Source organism: Melospiza georgiana, chromosome 3 (genome assembly GCF_028018845.1).
Source record: "Melospiza georgiana isolate bMelGeo1 chromosome 3, bMelGeo1.pri, whole genome shotgun sequence".
NCBI lineage: Eukaryota > Metazoa > Chordata > Aves > Passeriformes > Passerellidae > Melospiza > Melospiza georgiana.
The window spans coordinates 65,004,756-65,027,154 of NC_080432.1; the positions used below are offsets into that span (position 1 = coordinate 65,004,756).

At 35.7% G+C, this 22,399-nt stretch overlaps 1 protein-coding gene across 3 annotated transcripts in view; it reads left to right on the forward strand.

Moving 5' to 3' along the window:
• Window positions 1-19,911, forward strand: part of VTA1 (vesicle trafficking 1) — a 38,351-nt gene extending 18,440 nt beyond the window's left edge. For 2 of the 3 annotated variants that reach the window (XM_058021017.1, XM_058021020.1), the window contains exons 5-8: window positions 3,189-3,300; window positions 9,837-10,010; window positions 10,904-10,984; window positions 18,775-19,911. In XM_058021017.1, coding sequence (XP_057877000.1) covers window positions 3,189-3,300; window positions 9,837-10,010; window positions 10,904-10,984; window positions 18,775-18,920 — 513 coding nt within the window. In that variant the 3' untranslated portion in view covers window positions 18,921-19,911. The remainder of the gene's footprint in view (window positions 1-3,188; window positions 3,301-9,836; window positions 10,011-10,903; window positions 10,985-18,774) is intronic. The other variant, XM_058021019.1, reaches the window with a different exon arrangement.
• Window positions 19,912-22,399: the final 2,488 nt, after the last annotated feature.

Below are 22,399 nucleotides of genomic sequence, written 5' to 3' on the forward strand. Positions count from 1 at the left end.
GAAATACTAGACATCTGTTAGAAGATGCTTCATGACAAGTATCAAAGTCTGCTTTTTACATTGAGCAAGTGGGAATGCTTATGGGGGAAAAATGATGCAAGGCTCCTAGCTTTGTCCACCTTCACTTTTTTCCATGTCCTGTTTGAAATTCACAGGCTTTGCATCCTGTATGTAAATCCCCAATCTGGTAAGTGTGCCTAAAGTATAGTTGTACTTGCTCAGTTTAAAATGCAGTTGTTGTGGCTACTTTCATTTGTAAATATTGGAAAGAAGGTAAGGCATGGTCTTGATAGGGATGCACTTCTGGAATACTATAGGATGTAAGTGTAGATACTAAAGATAGGTCTTACCCAAGAGAAATGCTTGGTGAAGAGTTCTTGCGAGATTCTCCATCTTCCGTAGCCTGAGACTCTATCAAAATACTCATCTTATTGAGAGGCACACATAAGTTTGCTTTTGGATGTGTTCTCTTAAAACTGTCTGCCCTGTGCCCTGACATCCTTTACTAGATCCAGTAATAACATTTCCTAGAGCCAGAGAGTGAATGCATATTTGCACATTGAATTGGACTGAAAAAAAACCATCCTAGTCTGTAGGAGTCCAGTGCACAGGACAGTGCACTGATCAGTTGAGTCCTCAGAGTACCTGACGCAATCCTGCTTTGAAGATGAAAGAAATTGTTACAAATGTCAGTGTAGAATGCTAGCAGTGGTACATTTTCTGTTGTGTCTTGGGGTTTTTTGTTGTTGATGCTGAAAGGACAGAAATGCTTCGTAATTGGAAAGAAGCAGAATTCTCTCATTTTGTTTAATTGGTGAATACCGATGGTAAAAGAGAGTGTACAAGAAATATAGAAAATATTTTCTCCTCTGTATAGTATCATTACATTTCAACAGTTTATTTATCCATTCTCATGTAAAGGGATGATGGGAGAAGTATGACTTGACTGTCTTAGACTTTTGCAGAAGTTTTTTTCAGCCTGAGTTAAATTCAGCCTGACACCTGCTTATAGAGCATAACATCTGTATTCAGACCGCTGGCCTGTCTTTTCAATGGATAGTTGAAATTGCCTTCATATGTGGACTATCAACTATTAAAAGGCTTTTAAAGCAATAGCATAAGGCACAGAAAGCAGATATTCAACACCTAGAATCAGAAAATGGGTGTTGAGCATAATATGTATGTTGTTAAATGGAAAGTGATTGATTATGGGATAATATGAATGGATTCTGTCACAGATGAAGAGTGGTTGTTCTGTATCTCCATGTTAGAACTAGGCAGAAGGATTTTCTGGAAGATTTGGTTTTACAAGACACAGCTTAGATCAGAGCAGTAGGAAGCTCTGCAATAGCAGCGTTCTTTTCATTTACCTCAGGAGTAGCGTTCATTCACTAGGGCAGCTTTCTGAAAGGGGACAGCAGTGCGTGTTAAAAACAGACCAAACCAACAGCATTTCACTTCTCAGTTCTGGAACGATAAGCTTTGCAGTCGGGATGCAGGACAGACATCAAACACTTTGTTCCGTTCTCCTCTCTCCATCCATCATCTTGGTGCCAGGGTTGGGGGTGCTTGGGCTGTCCTTCAATATACTCTCCCAAGGGCACCACCAGATGGCCGAGGGCCTCAGCTGTGCCCCGAGGTGGGGGCACTGGGGCTGTTTTGTCCAGCGTGGGGCAGCCCTGGCCTGTCCTCACAGACACCCCGCCTGCCGTGCTGAGTTGCCAGCACCTGGGATGGACACCTGATACAGCTGCATCTTCACACTTTGTCAATAAATAATCACCATATTAGAATAGGGGAGAGATGTACAGGCTCTTAAATATTGCATAATAATCTGTCCTAAAAGTAGCATACTCTGGGTATGTGTTTTCTGTATTTTGTGGCTTCTAGAGTGTTTGTTAAAAATGAAGGAATTTAATCTGTAACACTGACTGACCAGAAATTATTATTAAAACAAACTTTAACAGAAAGCCATGTTTTCCAATTGCAATTTACCTTTTTGAGGTAGCGTGAATGCATTTTAATAAATATGTCATCAGAATAGGCTTTTTTCTGGAGAACATCTTGTTTTCAAAAATGAAGACCAGATCTTTCTCTTGGATTGTGTAAGCATCCTGGGTGATACAATGTATTAAATATGAGCAAGGGAGCTTGCTGGAGATACCTTTTGTATTGTGTCTCTCTACCCTGTTCTAGATGACAGTGCAATAGGCTTTGTGAAGTACAGTATTGCATTTCAGTTTATTGATTTCTTAGAAACTTTGGATTTAATTTTCAAATTAATTTTTAATTTTTTAAAATAAAAATTTAATTTTTAAATTTTTGGGGTTGGTGTGAACTGTGGTTTCCCAGCCTGCATTGTTCATTTGGGCAAATTATTCCATTCATCCTTCCACATTTCTAATGTTTATATTCAGCCTTGATCCTTGATTTATGTTACCTCATAACTGTCAGAACTGGTTGTTTCCCATGCAACTGTTGGCAAAACAGTTGATTTGCATAATCAGTTTAATATTTCTTGCATCAATTGACAGCTCTTCCTGGATTAAACACTATTGTAACTGCCCAGGAGATACAAAGTGGCCAATCTTCCTTTCATGTTTTGACATGCTTAAAGTTGTACTTAGGAACAGTGAAGTATATTTTAAAAAACAAAATGGAAAATCTTAATGTCAGATAATATTGCAAACAAATCACATTAATCTGCAGTTACATCAGCCTTTTTGTGTTAATGCTTTTACATTAAATTTTAAATTTTTAAATAATATAATTAGAAGAAATTCCATATTTCTGATACTCAGTGGTAGCATTTAAAGTTTCAAGTATTTGAATCTAAAGTAAATAATCATCAAAGTTTATGGAGATAGGAAGCTTTCTTCATTATTTCATGTTAGTAATTACTACCCAGTACTATGTCTTTCATACTAGTTTTTCCTGGTATCATTTATTTCTTTTTCCTGATATGCTGCGCTAATTGAAGATCTCCACATTTTCCTTTCATGCTGAGATCTTGTTAGAGCTGTTATTTTAATTATTTTTTGTAATTCCCCTAATAATTTTACATGTTTGTCTTTAAAAGGGTATCAAATGACAGCAGAGAAAGTGGAAAAGATGTTTGTATTTCTGTTTTGAATGCATTAATTCGCAGAAGTGAGTGGTTAAAATGGCTGGCCTTTTCCCTCCCCCAGAACGCCCAGCACAGGAAGTACGCCAGGTGGAAGGCAGCCTACATTCACAACTGCTTAAAGAATGGAGAGACTCCTCAGCCTGGCCCCATTGGAATGGAGGGAGAGAGTTTTGGTACGTGTTTCCCTTTTCTTTTTAAGAGAGAGGAAGGCTGTGCTAAGGTGAACTGGTGGTATGCACAGTTCTTCAGGGAGCACCCCTCAGGAAGCACAGCTTCCCAGCTTGATGTTCCATTCACAATGAGCTGCCTTCTTTTCAGCTTCTCCTGCTGTTATTTTTATTGGACCTTACTGTGTGATTGACTTATTTAATAAAATATTCTTTTCCTTGTTGTGGAGATTATTATTTTGAATACAGCTACTCTCTAAGAAGGTATTGTCAGCTTTGGGCCAGAACCATACATTTCTTTAACATTAACCACAGTTCCTCTTTTAAATCTGTTCTGTAAAGTTGTGATCCCTTTGCCAGTTTATCCCCTCTCAGAAGTTAAGTAGAAGTTATAAGTGGACTGATGGCAAGTGAATTCAACTTCAAAGCAAAGACCTGTTGTGAGACAGGACTTGTGAGGCAACTCCTTCCTCCCTGTGTAATAATGTCAGTTTCAAAACAGGTTTATGGTCTACTCTTACTGAGTTGGATTTCTGCCTCTTTCTCACTCATCCTCCTTTCCTTGCTTCCTGGCTACCTGAGCTCCCTGTACAGGATTCCTTGAGGTTCCCACTTTATCTAACAGTTAAGGAGATGATTTCCAAGGACATCCACTTAACCAAACTGAATGTGTGTCAGAACAAGTTGTTTTGCTTTAGATGGTGATCGGTTTCTTTGGTTTTGGTAGGGACCAGTTTCTTTACTTTTTTCCTCAATGCAGATTGAATACAAATCTCAAAGGGTGATCTTTTATGAGATAAGATGAATTGGAATGGATATTTTCACTATGCAAATTAAAACAGACTAATTCTGCACAATGACAACCTCTGTATATCATTCTTCACATACCTAGTAGAGCAACTGAGACCATCAAATAGTTTGTAATTTTCTTCTGAGCTGGCACTTGAGACGTTATGGCTTGTCAATTAAGTTGATGCTTATTTATCTCTTAAGCTTAGATTTACAAATTTTTCCACATTAAATGAGTCAATAAACAAATCTACAGTGCAAAAGGGAAAGATCTACCTTGTAGAGTATCTATCTGACCTGTAGAGCCACCTTATAGGGGTGGCTACATAAAGTTTTCTGATTGTGTATATAAATATAGATGACCAGTGTACTTATACTTGTGCACACATATGAAGTATAAATTAATATAAAGTAATATAAATATTGCTTTTAATAAGTTATGAGTAAGCTTGTAATTTTCTACTTAGTACTTTGTTTTAAACATGTCAAAACATTAGAAAACTAGTTTCTTCTCTGGTTCTCAATCTTTTCATCATATAATCTCACATTTTGATGCATCTCCACATTGTCATTTATATGTCCCAGACAGTGTTACATTAAAAAAAAAAAAAGGATAGGATCGTGATTTTTTTTTTTAAGGAGAATGTGTACCAAACATCTATTTCAGTTTGTTATTATCTTTATAGTGTCTAAGAGCCTGGGTGCCAAATATAATTTATTTGCAATTTCCTGGATAAAATACTATTTATATATTAGTGCTCCAGGAACACTGCAACATAAGTAAATTCAAATATTTGTGAACAAATACCAAGTATGATAGTTTTATATCCAAGCTACTTGTTTGTTCTTGTTAGTATGTTTTCCTAACCTAAAGGCACCCTACAGACTTAAACACTGGCATGGGTATCTTACCCACTGAAATGTGCTCCAATGTAGGCACAGCTGTATTTGAAGTGAAGCATTAGCAAACTCATTTCTTCTTCAACATACAATATTTTCCAAGGCAGTTTCCTTAGCCGTCCATGCATCTGTAGCCAGAGATACTTATGATGCAACTCCAACTGCAAACATCACTTCATCTTTGTCAAATTACAGCAGAGTAATGATTTACTGGAGAATGCAACATGTGGGAGAAAAATCTCTTGTTATATTAAATGTAATGAATAGTTCAGTTAAATATTTTCACCTTTAAATAAGTGCTCGTTTAGTGGTCTGGCTCATAGTGTGGTAGAGCTGACCTGAGTATGTGAAGTGAACTATGAATTTTAAATAAGTGCAAAAATAGAATTTCTAAGTAAACATTACAAAACTTTTGCTAAAAATCGTGTGTGCAACTTGTAGAAGCTAATTATTTCTCAATAGAGTAACAAATAGGCTCTTTATTAATTTTTATTAATGCACAGAAGTAACTGACTTGCTCAAGGCTACAAAAGAAACTGTTGTAGGAAGGAAATCAGAATTCAGGCTTTCCTCAAATCCTTGGTATATGTTGCAGTTCATTGCAGATGGTAATGGGAATTGGTGAAGACTTTTGCTTTCATTACTAGGTTGTGTCTACATGCATGTTAAAAGGGACACAAATGCTGAGCAAATCAAAATTTTGACATCCTTTTTGACAGGGAGCCTGCAAGATCTGTAACTTGACAATACGGTTTTTGTTTGTTTATTTTGTTGTTGAATTATATTTCATGTAGAGAGATTATTTCTCCCATTCCTAATTTTCTAAGAAATTATATGAAAAATACATATTAGTGTTTATTTTTTATATTTAGCTCCATGATGTAGGTGTCCATAATGTCTCACATAAGACAAAAATTTTATGCAAATTAATTTTTATGAAAAGAATCAGTACAAAAGAGTTTCAGTTCCTCTTTTTGCATCATAAGAAGAAAAGCAGTATTGTTTGAGTGTATGACTGGACCTTCCCCATTCCTTTCTGCTTGCTCATTTTCTTCCTCCCCTCACATGTGGAAAAAGTCTGTTTAAACAGAGTGAAACTAGGTCTCTGTAGTTTGACAAATTACCATTTTTTTCCAAAGTGGGTTTTTTTTTTTGTGATTCTTGAAAACCATACTGTAACTCTTGGAGATGTTTTTACAGTACATAGGCATGCTTTATGCAGTTCTGCTGTTGGATTTATGGATGCTTTTGTCAGGATGCCACCATGGAAACCTTAAAAGACATGCTTAATTTATTAATGCAGTTGGAATACAAGTCCTAGAATACACATAAAGGTTACTTAGCATTACCCCTAGGTCATCCAGCAAGGTTTTACACTAATGGAAAAAAAAAATGGAAATAGAAAAAAGTTCCTAAATAGCCATACTATAGCCATAGTAAATACATTCAATTTAATCACCTTTATTGCAATATAATATGTAGGCTACATTTCCATTTCAGAATTTCAGAAAAGTGTAATAAGAGCAGTGTGGGAAAAGTTGATGGATTTTTGAGTTCTTTTCTCAATGTTGTGGAAAAAAATACATGATTGGTTTGTTTTTTAAAAGCAGTTCAAATAGAACCTTACATTGTGAATCTTTTGGCAACATCTCAAGCAAAAGAGAAACAATTCAACAGAATGAGACAAAGAAAAAAATTTATATTTATTATAATTCTCTGAACTCATGAAAAACAGGAGTCCAGAGAACTGGAGGAATTTGGACTCCTTAAAAAAAAATTTGCTAATTTTATATTTTAGTGCACTGAGCTGCTGAAATTAAGTCATGCTTGATGCTTGCTTACACTAGAAAAAGGAATGCCATTAAACCTTGAGAATTCTCTGTTTATGTAAAAGTATCTTTGGACGGCTCTTGTGGGGCTGCACTGATGATTTCAGAAAATCTTGCCTTCAGTAAATAAATAATTTTAAAAAACACAGACAGGTGGTCTGGGTATACTGTAGCTCTGCAGAAAATTTAAAGAGCTCGTGAATTCTTTATGCTGGGATTCAAGCACAAAAGCTGATGAGGTTCCAAGACAAAAAACTCACCTGGAGCTGAAATGAAATGTAAAACAATTGTGTCACTGTTTCACAGCCTAGTTTCAGCATTTTTAAGGAATTTTTTTAATTGTAAGGAACTTTGAATTCTAGGTTATTACTGCTGCATGAGGAAATAATTTTCTAATTTTGTAGCATTCTTTTTCATTCCCTGGAAAAGATACTTTTTTTCAATTATGTTTTGGACATTCTAACCATAGAATTTAAAACCTCTGTTGACTTAAATGTTCTTTTATAGCAACCTGAAATACTTCTATCTGGCACTACTGTTAAAAACTATTCACAAATACGGAGAGTGGGTATCTTAAAATGTTTCTAATACTTTAGTTTTGATGAAGAATATTTTAAATATTTACTTTGCTGAAAGAATAGTTACAATGCTTTTATGATATTTGGGCACTTTAAAGACTTAGGAGAGTTAACTTAAACAAAACTACTTTTATGTTTAATACAGTTTTAACAGTATCTAGTTGCACAATGAGTAAATCAAACAGTTGAGCTTAATCTTTTGATACATAAACCTGATGAAAAAGTGGATTGCTCATTTGTGAATTTGCCTCTTGAAGGCACTGTTATTACTAGTGGTTAGTACTTCTAACACTTTTTCTGGTTGTTTTTAACATTGCCGGACTTTAACCCTTTGAGTTCATGTGCTCTGTGGCCAGTGTTGGCCACAGCATTGCCCTGTTTCAGGAGTGAGTAGTGACCCTGAACTGTGCAGTGAGGAAGTTGGAAGCTGGAACTGGGAATGGCTTGGAGAGAAAACTGGGGCACTGCAAAAGGGACACAAGTATGTGGCCACGGGCTGCAGATATGGGATATGTAATCCTAGTACAGAGAAGGAAATCAGAATGTGCCTCGAGAACCAGATTAGGGCAACAGGAAGCTGCAAGGGGCAGAATAAAGGAATAAATGCATTTACAGTTTAAATAAGGGCATGAATTTACAGGTAATTTCTCATAGCTGAGATAGTAAGCACAGTGGAAACATGTTTTCTCTCACTGCCTCATGCTCAGCAGTTGCTTAGTAGTTTTTACTACAGCTTTCCCAAAATCCTAGCTTCCAGCAGACACTCAGCTTGGAAACTCCAACTTTATTTACAGCTTGGGCAAATTGTAGCCATAATTGGTAACACTGTTGCAAGTAATGTTTGGCAGCCTCACCTTCAGAAGGCCTGGTGAGTGTTGTGTGTAACTATTTCATTCATTTTATGTAAAGTGAGCCTCTGGTTTTGTTCATTATTTTTTCTGAAACGTTTTGTATTTCTTTAGTTGACACCAAAACCAGTGAAAAATACAGCATTCAAACAATAGTTTCCTATCATTACATTGTTATATAAAAGATAGCATATGCAACGTTTACTCTTGAATCTCATCTTCTTTTCGCCAGTTTCAGACATTTAATTTTATTTCCACACGTTAGGCACAAAATATTGCAGTATGAGTTACTAACAAAAAATATAGCAAAAAAAAAATCTGACACCTTAAGATATTTTTTGTCTTTCAGAAACTTGTCAGGTGTTCATTTACATGTGTTAAAAATTGTGCCATAAACCAGAGTGTATTTATTAAAGTCCACTAAAAATGCTCTAATAACAATACTTTATTTTACTCCGCTCTATAACCTTTTTATTAGTAAATTTTATTGTAAATTAGAAGGTATTTAAACATTTTTCCTAAAGATAGCATGTGAATTTTTTTCTGGGAGGTAGAAGGACTTACATAGGAAACAATTCAGATATGTATAATAGTAATATTTTTAATAGCAGACCATTTAATTATTAAGCAGCAGAAGTGTTTGCATAACTCATAGTCTTGTGTAGCTGAAGATCAATGTGGATCTCTTTTGCTAGCTCTACAGACACACAAGTTTTTCCCTCCCTTATTTCTTTGTTCCCTTTCAAGCACTGGCTGTTAAATAAGCAATTCCCAAAACTGCTTGTTCCATCTGACATAATTGATACAGGTGAATGCATACACAGTAAAATGAAAATCAGGGTTTTTTTAAATTGAACTTAATTCAAATGAAGGAGCAGGAATCAACCATTTATTCTGAATTGACTGGATCCTTACCCTTTAAATCAGTATTAAATAAAGTAGATCAGAACCTTAAGAACATGACTAGATTGAAAAATATGTATGTTCTTTGTACATGCTTTGGGATATATTGAACCTTATTCTTGCAGATCATTATGTACTCTAACTGTTCTAGATGCAATTATGACTTGGCTAAGCTGCATTTAGTTTCTTGTTTGGTATTACTTTCCCAAAGTTCCTTTTGGTTCTTATTTATTTGTGGTTTGATTTGGGTAAAAGAATTGGCACTGTCTAGTCTTTTATGAAGAGTTTGTAAGGCAAATACGTTTTTCCATATTCTGGTTCATGTATATGTTAAAATGTAGATTAATGCCTATTTGTAATAACTTGTTCCACTTCTATGGATGCAGAATACAAAGATATAACAAATTGTTCTAATGAGACAGATAGCTTATATTCAGACAAGTAAGGAAACGATTCTTCGAGTTGAACAGAAGAGATCTTTGAAAGTATGTGAGTGTCTAGATCTTTGTTGTATGGCATGTTGCATTTTACCTCTTCAAATCAACCCAGTGTGGTTTGGGTTGATGTTTTATGTCCCACTCTGTGGTGGCAATTTTTTTAGTAATAAAAATTTGAAAGGAGGTGTTAAGGAAAGCCAAAGATTTAAAGTATTTATACATAGTAGTTGCAGTAATTCCTATTTTGTATCGTTTTAGCAGATGCTGAAAGGGAAGAAGCGGGGTCATCTTCTGTCCATAGTGGAACAGCTCCATCATCATCATCTACATATGAAGCTAACAACATACCAACTAGTAATTACACTGGCATACATATACCACCAGGTGCCCATGCACCTGCCAACACTCCAGCTGAAGTACCTCATAACACAGGTATCTCCAAATCACACCTGAGAAATCCATGCCTTCAGTGGGAGATGAATTTTTCCCCAAATTCTAGTCTATCACATAGAAAGTACAATAATACATTATTATGGGGCAAAAGCATCTTCATAGGCTAAAATCGTAAAAATACTACTGGAAATATTTTTTAATGTTTTCTTGAAATATGTAAATCATAGTTTGGAGCACTTTTACAGAATACATATATGTTCCTAGACAGCAGATGTTGCAGAAATAACTTTATGCTAGTCTGGTATGTTCTGGACATATTGCAAAAATACAGTTTTCGATCAAAACAAATGAGTGTACCTAAAATGGGAACGCAGGTACAAGAACGCTTCACAGCATAAAGTACTGTTTCTTCTTCTAGCACCATTATTTCCCTTTTAAATGTAGCTAGCTTTTTTTATCCTCATTAATTGTTTTCAAAGGAATTAGGAAGGAGATACTGGCAAATGAGAGGTGACTGGCACAGGTCTTTAAAAGTATAATAATATAGACTGCCTCTGGTATTAGAATGTAGAATTTAAGTTTCAAATATAAAAGTTTACTCACACTTTTATTTAGCAGGTTTTCCTCAATACTTCAAGGTAACCACTGTCTCTTGGACTAGTATTTTCTTACTTTTTTAATGCCTGAAATTAAATTTCTGTGAAATCCTGTACTGGCGAAATGGATTACAGTCTGTACATTTTTCTGTTTTATTTTGTAAAACATTAATATTCAAAGTGAAAGCATTTAAATTATTTCTTACAGTTTCAGAATTCGTATGCTATCAGCTGCTTAATTTGAAAATCGTAAGGTATAACCGTTCTGATTTTTTGCTTAGTTTTAAAGTCAATAAGTAAAAATAATCAAAGTCCTTTTTTTGCATTGATTTGCAGGAGTGACAAGTAACACCATTCAGCCTGCTCCACAGAATATTCCTCTGGTTGATCCTTCCCTTTACAGTGCTCAGTCTGCAGGTAAGCTTGTGGCATTTGTATTGTTGTATGTGTCCTCTCTGTCTCCCCTGCACTGAAGAAAGAAGTTTGAGAAATATTGTTACTATTATCTGAACGCTATTCCAGAATTTTAAAAAGAGTGGACAAAGTCTAAGCATTGTGTGCTAAGATTTTAGTAGTTTCTGGAAGCTGTTACAATATAGTGTTGTCTGTCTGACTGCTTTGAATTAAGGAGCTAGCATTGCATAAGGATTTTTATTATTTATGTTGCTTCTCAGGTGAGGTTCTAATGTGCTTTACAAAGCCTATATTTCCAATAGCCTTGCCAAATTGTATTTTTTATAATATACATTCCCTTTACTTAAAAATTATTCTACAGGGTCTACAGCATGTAAGTTACTTATTAATTTCAGAAAATAATTCATAAACATTAAAGTTGCAATTTTGTGCAGAAAAATAGTGTGTGCGTCCTGACTGGAAGTAGCACTTGTGCTAAATGAAACAATCAATTTGTAAGGTACTGCTAATGATGTTATTTTGATGTACCGTTTAATCAAGGCTTTTATCTTCCAGGATGTCATTTGTCTTTGATGTTGAAATCACTGATAACCTATATCATATGTATTTTATGTCTGCTTGCATATCCCATGCTTTGAAGTGTACACATAAGGGCTAACCCTGGGGAAATCATGGCTTGTGGAAGAGTAGTAACTGACAATAAAGCTGGAATCATCCTAGATTTTCAGTTGAACACTCATGTACATATGGTACATGAGTACATATGGACACAGAGTTAACTGTTAAATTCTTTTCTAAGAATTTTTCTGTCCATGGAAAAGAGAAAAGAGTGTAAAAGACCTCCATAAATTGCATCTGTTTGTAATAATCAGATTTTTTTTGGCAATATAATGTGGATGTTGAATGAGGAGGAGGTCTAGGAGGCCTGCAGTTTATCCTCATCAGGATATACTCTCATTAGTATACAATATTATATGTAATTGCTATGTTAAGTTCTAGTACTAACCACAGTAAAACATTGCCTGTTATGACTACAAAGTTTAGATAAGTATATTCTTGTATTTTATAACTTAAGAGATATTTAGTTACTTTATTATGCTATTGAACACTGTGTTAAAATAGCTGTTCAGAAAAAGCATTTTTGCTTCAATCAAATGCTATAGTAGGAATTCATTGTTCAACTTGTTTTTAATCTGCTGGCATAAAAGAGTGCTTAAGGATATTTCCATTCTAATATATTAGAAAGCCATTTTTACAGAAGAAATAAAAATAGCAAAATTTGATAGAGACATACTAATCTTTAGTATTCTCCTGAAGAGCAAAAGGTACTGTAGGTGCTACAGTTTTTCTGACATATTGCTGTAATCACAGAATCACAGGTTAGTCTGAGCTGGAAGGGGCCCAGAAGGATTGAGTCCAACTCTGAAGTGAATGGCCTATACAAGGCTCAAACCCACAACCTTGGCATTATTAGCAGCATGCCCTGGCCAGCTGAGCTGGCACTGATGTCTCATGTGGCAGTAACTCATTTCATTGAAAACAACACCTCAGACCTGTAGCTGTAACATTTAAACTTGGTGATAGTTTTTGAGTTTTGGGGACTGCTGTGGGGATTTTGGTAGCTCCTCAACTGAAATGGTTCAAAGCTTTACTTTAAGCTTGCTATACTGACTGCTAGCTAGAAGGAAAATTTTGTGATGTTTAGAAGCAAAGCTTTCATGTTTAACTAACTTATCATGATCTTCTAGACAGTCATTGTACCAGGTTTTTTGGTAACTACTCTAAAAATTTTAGTCATCATTGTTTCTTGGTTTGAATGTTTGTTTCTGGTTGTCAAAAATGTCATAATTTTGATTGAAACATAATTTTTTAATTAAGTTGAAGACATTCCATGATTCATGTCTGAATGGTATGATTGCATTGCTCCCTTTTACCACCTACCTGAGATAACCTGGTTTAATAAGTACATAAATAAGAAGGAATTAAGTGTGTTTATGAGAATGCGTAATAAGTAATGTTGTGTAATTCAAAGATTAAGACCCCTGCTAAGCACCATGATAAATCTCTTAACTTGATCTAACCTGTGTATTTGCATGCCTGTGTTCCTCCTCTGCACATCTCTGTGGTGCCACTACAAGTTTGGGTCTTGTAACAGCTCAAAGTCTCACATTCTTTTGAGGGAGTGCTACAAAAGTACAGGCAAGAAATGAAAGAAATGATAAAGGTCATAAAGGTTCTTGGTTTGAAAGCTTAGAAAACACACTGTCAGTTATGCAGGAGTCTCAGAGAGCATAGGGGATGTGTCAGCAGGGGTACACTGATAGTTTTCTTTGCATACGTGGAGTTAAGAAGCTTGAGAGGAATGGAAAGTGTTTGTCCTTGCCTGTCATGGTCTTGTGCATTCTTCTCATGCTGCTGAGGCGTCCTTTCTATGCCAACAGTGGCCTTGTTCTCTAACCCATCAGTAGATTGAGAAATGCCTGTATGTGTTAATGGATGTACAAAACTGTGGGACCCATGAGCTCTCTCCAGTTCCTGAGGTGCAATATACATATCTGGGCTAGATCCTTGCTGCATATTGAGGTGTGTACCATTCCTGTGGAACTGAGGCTTCCTTTGCATGAGAAGGAGGGATCAGTGTTGCCCTCCATCCAACAGACCCACAGAGCTAGCACAGTGCAAGGTACATTTGTTCCATGACTTAGACACGATGTCCATGTCCATGCTAACAAATTACACAGGCTTGCAGATATTTGGCATGGAGAGCAGCTGGCACAGAACCTCTCACATGCATATTATTAAACTTCTACTCCTAAACAAGGTAGCTTGTTAAGACTGCTCATATTGAATGATCTGTAGCTTGCTCTGACCACAAGTCATGCCCAGGAATTGTTTGGGAACGTGCTAGTTTTCATGGGCCAAAACCATACTGGAATCAGTTCCAGCAGTTTGATGCTGCAGACAGTCGAGTTTGGGCGCTGAGACGCCTTCCTTGGCAGTGTTGAATGTGGTAGTATAGGCATAGCCAAACAGGATATTCCACATATTCCTGCAAGACTCTTTCTTGTAGTAAGATCAAATGTATATTTTAAAGATAAATTATATATTTTCTTTGCTTTCTGTAACATGGGAGAAGTCATTTGATTAAAGCTGTTACGGGAGAAAAACTTTTGGTGGAGAGGAGTAGAATATTTTATCAAAGAAAGATTAAGTTAAAGGCATAGTGTTCTTTGATTTTTAGTTAGCATAAATCTTTCAGTTGTTGTCCTGTCCTGTGGGAAGAGGTTTCAGAGTTTAACCCTGACTTTTGAAAGTGTCAAAGCTTTTTCATTTAAGCATAGGTTAATGTGTCTGACAACAGAATGTAGAATTATGCAGCAACTTCGTGTATGTGTGTGTGCACTTCTTTGGTGTAGTTGTCTTGAAAAATTTATTACCCCTAGATTTTACTAACACTAAAGGCATTCATAGTTGTGCTACATAGATTTTGTAAGATCTTCTTATGTTGCCATATGGTCCCTTCCACAGGTGACATAGTATAAAGAAGACATTTGTCCATTGTAGTTGTGTGTATAATGTTTGATATTCTACACACAAAGTAGAAATAATAATTTGACATTGAGTGTGTTTTCACGATCTTAAAAAGAAATCCTTGAGTACTTATATTTCAAATATTTCAAGTGATTTAATGGGAAAAAAGAGTATCTTGTTTCAAAAACCACTTGTTACCTTTTCCATCACTGTTTTTATGTACCGATTTGTATGATTGAAATGTTCTTAAATCATCTGCCTTATATTTGGGCGTCGTAAAAAGGAAAAACATCTGAAGGATAGAAAAGGATACCAGAGAGAAACAGATGTATTTATGTAAAATGCACATTACTTTCATTCTAAAACTTTTTTTTTTCCCCAAAATGATTTCAGCAGCTCTAGTCAAATCAGTTTCACTTTGTATTTCTCTTAAACTAAGAGAACCATGCTTGTTGTTACAGATTCCGTATTCCTGTCATGTTTCAGTAATATAACTACAGTCCTAATAATTTCAGATTAACACAGGAAGCAAGTTTGTTTCAGAATAAATACAGTATACCTTTTGTATCTCGGTGTTGTTGGGCTTTTTTAGAGCCAAAAATCACTGGATACGTGAAGTTGGAAAGGACTTCAGGAGGTGGTCTGGTCCAGCCCTTCTGCTCAAGGAAGGGTCATTGTCGGGGTACCTGTTGCTGATTCCCCAATTTCTGGGACTCTGGCTGGGCCCTCCCAGGGGGTTCCCCTGTCAGGGGAGACCCTCCTGGAGTGATCTTGTGTCAGGAAGGAGAGATGCACTGGATCTTTTTGGTGTTCAGGTTCTTGTTTATTGTTATCTTATCTAGAGTTTTGCACACTGTCCACACAAGGCTCAGTGCACTGGACAAGCACTGCAAAAATGGCTACAATCTATCATTACAAGGTCTTTTAAAACTAAACTATCCAATTAAGAACTGACAGCTAGATTATTTCTCTTTTAACCCAATAACTGATCCCCAAAAGCTCGCAATGCAAACTTTTCCACCCAGTTACAAAATGCCACCCAAACCCATGAAGAAGGAGGAAGAAGCATGAAGAAGAAGCCCAGGATGACGCTCTGTGCCCTCCATCTTGCTTCCATCCACTACATACTAAAAATCCCAAAGCCTGAATTTCCCACCGAAATGATACATCTATACTGCTCTCTACAATCTACTTCACACTCTAGTGGATTCTAGTCTATTCTGGAGTTAGGAACTTTCTCCATGAATGAGGGTCAAAGTCAGTGTTCTCCTGGGGGTCAGGGCACCCCAGAGCAGACAGGGAAATATTCCCGGTGCCCTGGGTTTCCACAGGTCATGTAACACCAGTCACTCAGGACTATGTCCTTTTTGTCTCCCCCTGCTCATGCACCCTCCCTCTGGTTTAATTTCCTGCACTGAAGAAGTTTGAGAAAAAATGTCACTGCTAGTTCTAAAAATAGGTTTTGAATCTTTCCAGAGACAGACAGCAGAACCTCACTGGGCAGCCTGTCCCAGACCTTGGTCACCCTCAGAGTAAAAGCTGTTTCCTGATGTTCAGATAGGACCCTCGTGTGTTTCAGCCTCTGGTCTTGTCACTGGGCATCACTAAAAAAGCCTGTCTCTGTGCTTTTAATACTCTCCCTTCAGGTGTTTATGTACTTGATATAAGATCCCCCTGAGCTCTCTTCTCTAGGCTGAACAATCCCAGCTTTCTTGGGCGGTTCTCATGCTCCATTCCCTTAGTCATCTTTGTTGCCCTTTGCTGGACTGTCTCCAAGATGTCAGTCTATCTCTCTAGTGCTGAGGAACCCAGAACTGGACATGGCGCTCAGGATGTGACTGAAAGGGGCAGGATCACTTCCATTCACCTGCTTGCAGTGCTCTTCCTAATGCAGGACAGGATGCCATTGTCACTGTCCAGCACAAGGGTGGATCATTGGCTCATGGGCAGATCTGTGTCCACCAGGACCCCCAGGGCATTTCCTCCAAAACTGCTTGAATATGTAAATTGAAGTAGGTTACTAACTTTTGTGGTTATACCTTTGATGTAAGTACAGTCATTGCAGTTAAGTTTTACATTATTTGTAAAACTTCAGAACACAGAGCTGGTTTGTTTCTATTTTTCTTTTCCATTGTGAGGTGTCGACTTCAGTAGGAACTCAAGCTACTGAGCACATCAAAAGACCAACCCTCTTACTCTATAAACTTTGGTTTATAAATTTAAAACTATTAATTTTTTTCCCTCAAGTTGTGTCATAATAGCATCTGAGGTAGATTTCATAATAAATAAGGCTTTATGCCAGCAAAACATTAATAGAGCTCATACTGTAAAAATAAGATTAGACGGGTGAATTTAGGCTTACTTCCAATAAATTATTTGAATACTGGACTGATGCCCTGGCCAGTTTTTAAAGAATGATTTTGTAGTTTCTTTTGGCATCATAGCATAAAGCTACTTTGAGGGAAACTTGGTCTTTTTAATTTCTTAAAGATCTTCAGAAATATGGTTGCGGATTGACCCCAGCTGCTTTTTAGTCTGTGACTTTCCTGAGGTTACAGAATATCTTAAATCTGTGCCTGTGTTTATGTACTCCCTCGCAAAGATTTACTCCCATGTGTATGTATTTTAAGAGATTTAATGTGACTTCCCTTACTAAGCATGAAATTAATATACATTGCAATCATAATGAGCCCACCAAGTCTTTATGTCCCTTAATAGTTATATTTATTTATTGAAAGGGAAATAAGTGGAGTTCTAGAGTGTATTTTAAAAATTGATAAAATTAATCTTCAGTGTGCTTACCTTTCAGATTTTATTTGGGTAGGGTTGTTTAAAAATCAGCAGACCAGTCTAATTTTTAATGTTCCCAGGTTTTCTGTTTTATTTGTTCAAAAGCTGTACTTAAATAGTAAGACTGGGGGAAGGAAAAGCAAATATAATAGACATTTTTTGATAAGAATAGAGATTCTTTAGTAAACATTCTCACAGTATTGCTAACAGTTCTATTTTGAAGGAAAGGATTCAGCTAATGGAAATTGTGCCATAAAAATGGCTTTAAGTATGTTCATGTAGTTGCTTAAGAGTAAAATGTACTTGGAGAGCTAAATCTTTGTTTAAATAAACTTTATGTAAAATGTATGATGCATTTAAAAGCACATTCTCTCTTAATCTGTGAAATCTATACCATACTGTGTGGAAAGGTTTTAAATATATGCGTAATATTTAGTGGTTTATATAATTATTTATCTGTGCCCATAAAATCATAGATAGATAAAAATCTATCATTTACAAGTTGTTTTGAAAGAACCTGAGTAAAGATTTTATAATTTGTCCGTATTTGGATATATATACATTTGTCCATTATTGGAGTGGCATGGGATTAGCCTTAAAACTCACAGTGAATTTGTGGGTGGAAGGAGGTACAGTAACACAGTTATGCTTTGTTTTACACCCACATCAGGGATCTATTCACATATAAAATCTTCTGCCATTTAGGGCTTAAGTCCCTACTATGTCTTCTCCAAGACTGAATGCATGTAAGCACAACAGAATTCCTAAAGTTTTAACTTACTTCAAGAGAACTCTGATTAAGAAGTAACATACTATGGTTTTATACTATATTATGGGAATATTTTTTGCTAGTGTTCTCCAGTGTTACAAAAATGGGCACATTTAATGGCATCAATCTTGTTTTCAGTCATCTTACATAAAATTGGAAACAAAAATTATTTGGAAAAACAGAAACATAGAATATGTGAAAACATGCCAGTGAGAAATTCTTCTACATTCTGAGAACTTATTCCAGTTGAGAAGGAACAGTTTCTAACTATGTATGATTTCTGAAGAAAGCAGAGTAATTATGCTGTAAACACAAAAAGCACTGTCCTTGTTTCTTGCAGGTTGTAACATGATTACAGCTAACTTAATGTCATATAAAAGCTCTCCTTTGCTGTCTTAAATGAAGAGCAGATCTTTCTCAAAGGTATTGGCTTACTTTTGAAAGGCACTGGGTCATGCAAATACCAGTGTTTAGAAAGGTCCTCACATTTTTCAATAGCAAAGAAGTTAAGCTTTATATGAATGGAAAGAAAAGAGAACAGAACAGAAGAAATGCTGTAGCTTGGTCTTTATAATACTACCACAAATATTAGCCTGGTTTTCATAATATTACCACAAACACCAGTAAAACATAAAAAATATAAGAAAGGAAGCTTAAGTCACATTTCCTTTGTAGTAACTTTGTAATACTTATGTTTTTGCAGGAGAAGTCCGCTTGACTCCAGAGGACTTTGCCAGAGCTCAAAAATATTGCAAATATGCCGGCAGTGCGTTGCAGTATGAAGATGTGAGCACTGCTGTGCAAAATCTACAGAAGGCCCTCAAGTTACTCATTACAGGCAGAGAATGAAGCTTTAATCCAACAGATTCATGTCTTTCGCCTAAAGAACTAACAGTTTATTGCTGTACCTATTAGGGAAGTGGAGTTACACAGAAATTCTCAATCCCATCACTCATGACTATGAAACCACTGTTTCAGTGTCAGATTAGCAATTAATGGTACAGTAGGAATCTCTGTTTTCATTTTAAAGACAGTGGAGCTTGAAACATGAATGCAGTGGCTTGATGTATGCAAAATATTAACGAAAGTACTGTGAACAGCACTCGAGTTAGAATTCATTTTGCAATATTCGGATTATCAGAATTGGAAAATGCTCACTGTAAAAAACTTGAGAATTTGGATGTTTTGTTAAAATTCTTACACCTGTTTTATTATTGCAAACAATTATTTAATAGGTATAATAGCTTTAAAATGATAACTAAGATTAGTGCTTTCCTCCTGAAATGCGAGGCTGAATGTGAGAAGGCTGACAGGTCCACACTGGGAAGGACTTTTTGATACGTAAATTATTTCACTATTTGTATTATCTGAGACTTTAGTCTAAGTTGAGGGAGTTTTGAGGACATTTGTATTTCATTTGAAAATGTTCTGGAAAAAACATCTCTTGATACTTCAGAGGGAGTAATTTTGATGGTGTTCCAATTTAATCCCCCACAGGTGTATGGACTACTACGTGTATTCTTGATTATTGGTTCTTGCTCCTTCTGTGTAAACACTTAAAATTTTATATATCTGTATGGGTAATTAAGAAAAAATACTAATGTTTATCAACAATGATCCCAAAACTGGAGGCAGAGATTCTAAATAATTTGAACTTTCAGGAAGACTTACTGAAAGAACAAAACTGTTCCATCTTTTTAAGAGGCTGGGAATAAGCTCATAGGTTTGTCTCTGGTATTAGTGTCATAGAGCTTTGTATTTCCAACTAATATTTTTCCTGTCTGCTTTGTTGTGAAGACTTTTGGACTTGGGATTTAATTAAAATATCTTGGAAACTGAATTTTGAGTCTTTATGAGGTCTGCCACTGCAATTTTAGAGCTCTTGATTGTTAAAAATCCCCCATGCTGTTTAAAGGAAAGAATACACCGTATTTTAACTGGCTTGACATAATAATTGAGTACACCGTAAAGCATGTCTGATATATGTAATAATTTTAATGACATTTTATCTGATCTCTCTGTGTTTCCAAGCTGCTGGATCAAATCCATGTTATTTATAGCTGCACTGCTTTGGAGTGACTAAAATGAGTCTTATATTCAAAGCAAAAAGAAAGGAAAAGAAAATTAAACATAAGCATGCATTAAAGTTTAGCTGGTGGAATCCCTTAAAGCGTGTAGTGTCTTTGACAGCAGATTTCACATGGGTGATATGAAACTTAAAAATGTATGCTTAAGCACTTTAGTTGATTGAGACTTAAAAGATAAAGTGTGGTGTATTTTGTGTTGTTTTCTGATATGGTATAGCATGCTAATGTGGACAGTGACTTGGGTTAGATTTTAATCATTCGGGGAAATTTAGAATAAAACTATCTGAAACTTTTTTGACAATAATGCTGTACAGATCTGAGCAGTAAGACTATTTTGTACAGTGTCATGCAAGATAGATCTCTCATTTCAGTGTCAAACTGAATTACTGCCAAGTCTTCTGCTTATATAGTTATTGGTTTACACTGTAGCATTGCTATAAAGTATATGTAGCATTGCTATAAAATAGTCAGAAGTTTCTTTCATTTCAGGATCATACTGCTATTTTTTAAAACTGGCTTCAGTCCCCAGAAGTTGTAGGAAAAAAATCAGTTTTCCTATTTCTATTTATAAAATAATAAAAAGAACTTTGAGGCTTTTGAATTAAAGTTATTGGAGTTTTTTTGTAATTGAAATGGAATACATAACTATGCTTGAAAATGAAAAATTTAAGTATTTCCTAAAGTGTATAAAATATTTTCTGTTGGCCATGATTATATTGTACATTTTGGTTCCTCTATGAAACCAGGGAATCATCAGTAAAAAAGTGATAAGCAATGTAAAAGCAATTTGTTTGAATAATCAAACAATTAGTTTGAATCAAACAATTTGTTTGAATAATCCTTTGCACATTTGCTATCTTTCTTCCACCTAGAAAGAAATTAAAGTAAATGTTTCTGAGGGGAATGGAGATGAAAATGGTAGTACAAAGTTTAAGAATTTCTTAGAGAAGCTAGCAAGACATTCTTTCTGAAAATAAATTAGTGTTAAAAGATTTACTATATAAAATTTCATGTAAAATGGAACATATCCTAATACCAACCTTCAGACCACAGTACCTGACATAACCTATTGAATTTATTTTCCATAAAATGATTTTGCTGTAATAATTTATTCTTAATTGAGAAGTTTTGTAACAGCTCATAAAGCCATGTTTTAAACCCCATCTTTAAGCTGCTAATTTTTGGTGTAACAGACTGAATATTTATCATCTAAACTGATGCCTAAAGTAAATTATAGCAAAGCATTTCCATTCCATTAAGTATAGCCTCTGGGACCGCTTTAAATACAGGAGATAGCCCAAAAATACAAACCACTGTTGCAGAACAGTTCAAACAGTGTACATATTTGAAAATGTCAGGAGAATGTAAGTACATAGGCTATAACTATTCCAAATTGGAATTTGTGACAGACACTGAAATTTATGGCCCCATTGTTAAACGTTGTGTGAGTTTTTAAGTGTTGACCGATTCATTTTACAGGCATTCTGAGTGATAAAGTATCAACACAGCTTCTCTCGACTGCTTCCCCACACCAGTTCAGTATTGAATAGAGTACTGATTTTGTTCCATGCTGCAGTTAGCAACTCTCCTTTTCAGTCTGACTGCCACCTACATACTTGTTGGCCATTCTTTGGATTGTGAGTTCTCAGTCTCCTAAGTCTTGCTTAAGAAGGGAGGAGGAGACCTCTGTCAGATTTTTATCAGGTATACCACGTTCAGTTTTGCTACTTATGTAAGCTAGAATTTTAGTCAACCTCTTTTCAGTGTTTGTTACTTAAAAGGCTTTATGTTTTTGCAGTTCTTTGTATTTTCATTTCTCTCCAGGGAAAGTTCCATATTATACTTCAGGATTCCTACAGAAGTATTTAAAAAGTGCATTGCAGAGGAGGTCATCCTTTATGAAACAGTGAAGATTCTTTCAAATTAGTGGGATTTACTAATACTGGAAGCAGTGTTCTCAAATTTTTGAAGTAATTTCAGGTGGAATATTTAAGAGTGTCCTTTGTAAGTGAAGTTTAGGAAGCATAAGCTTAAGTATGATCACATTCCAGAATGTGATTGTAACAGTAATATTTGAGACTGTATAATACTGACCTATGCGAAACTAAGAGCAGAGAAACTTCTTGCCTGAAGCAGAATTGGGGGTTGGAGGTGGTTCGTGTGGAGACATATCAGTGCATGTACAATATAATGCATGTAAATTCAATGGTGAGCTATAGGAATGCCTTTCACAAAAACAAT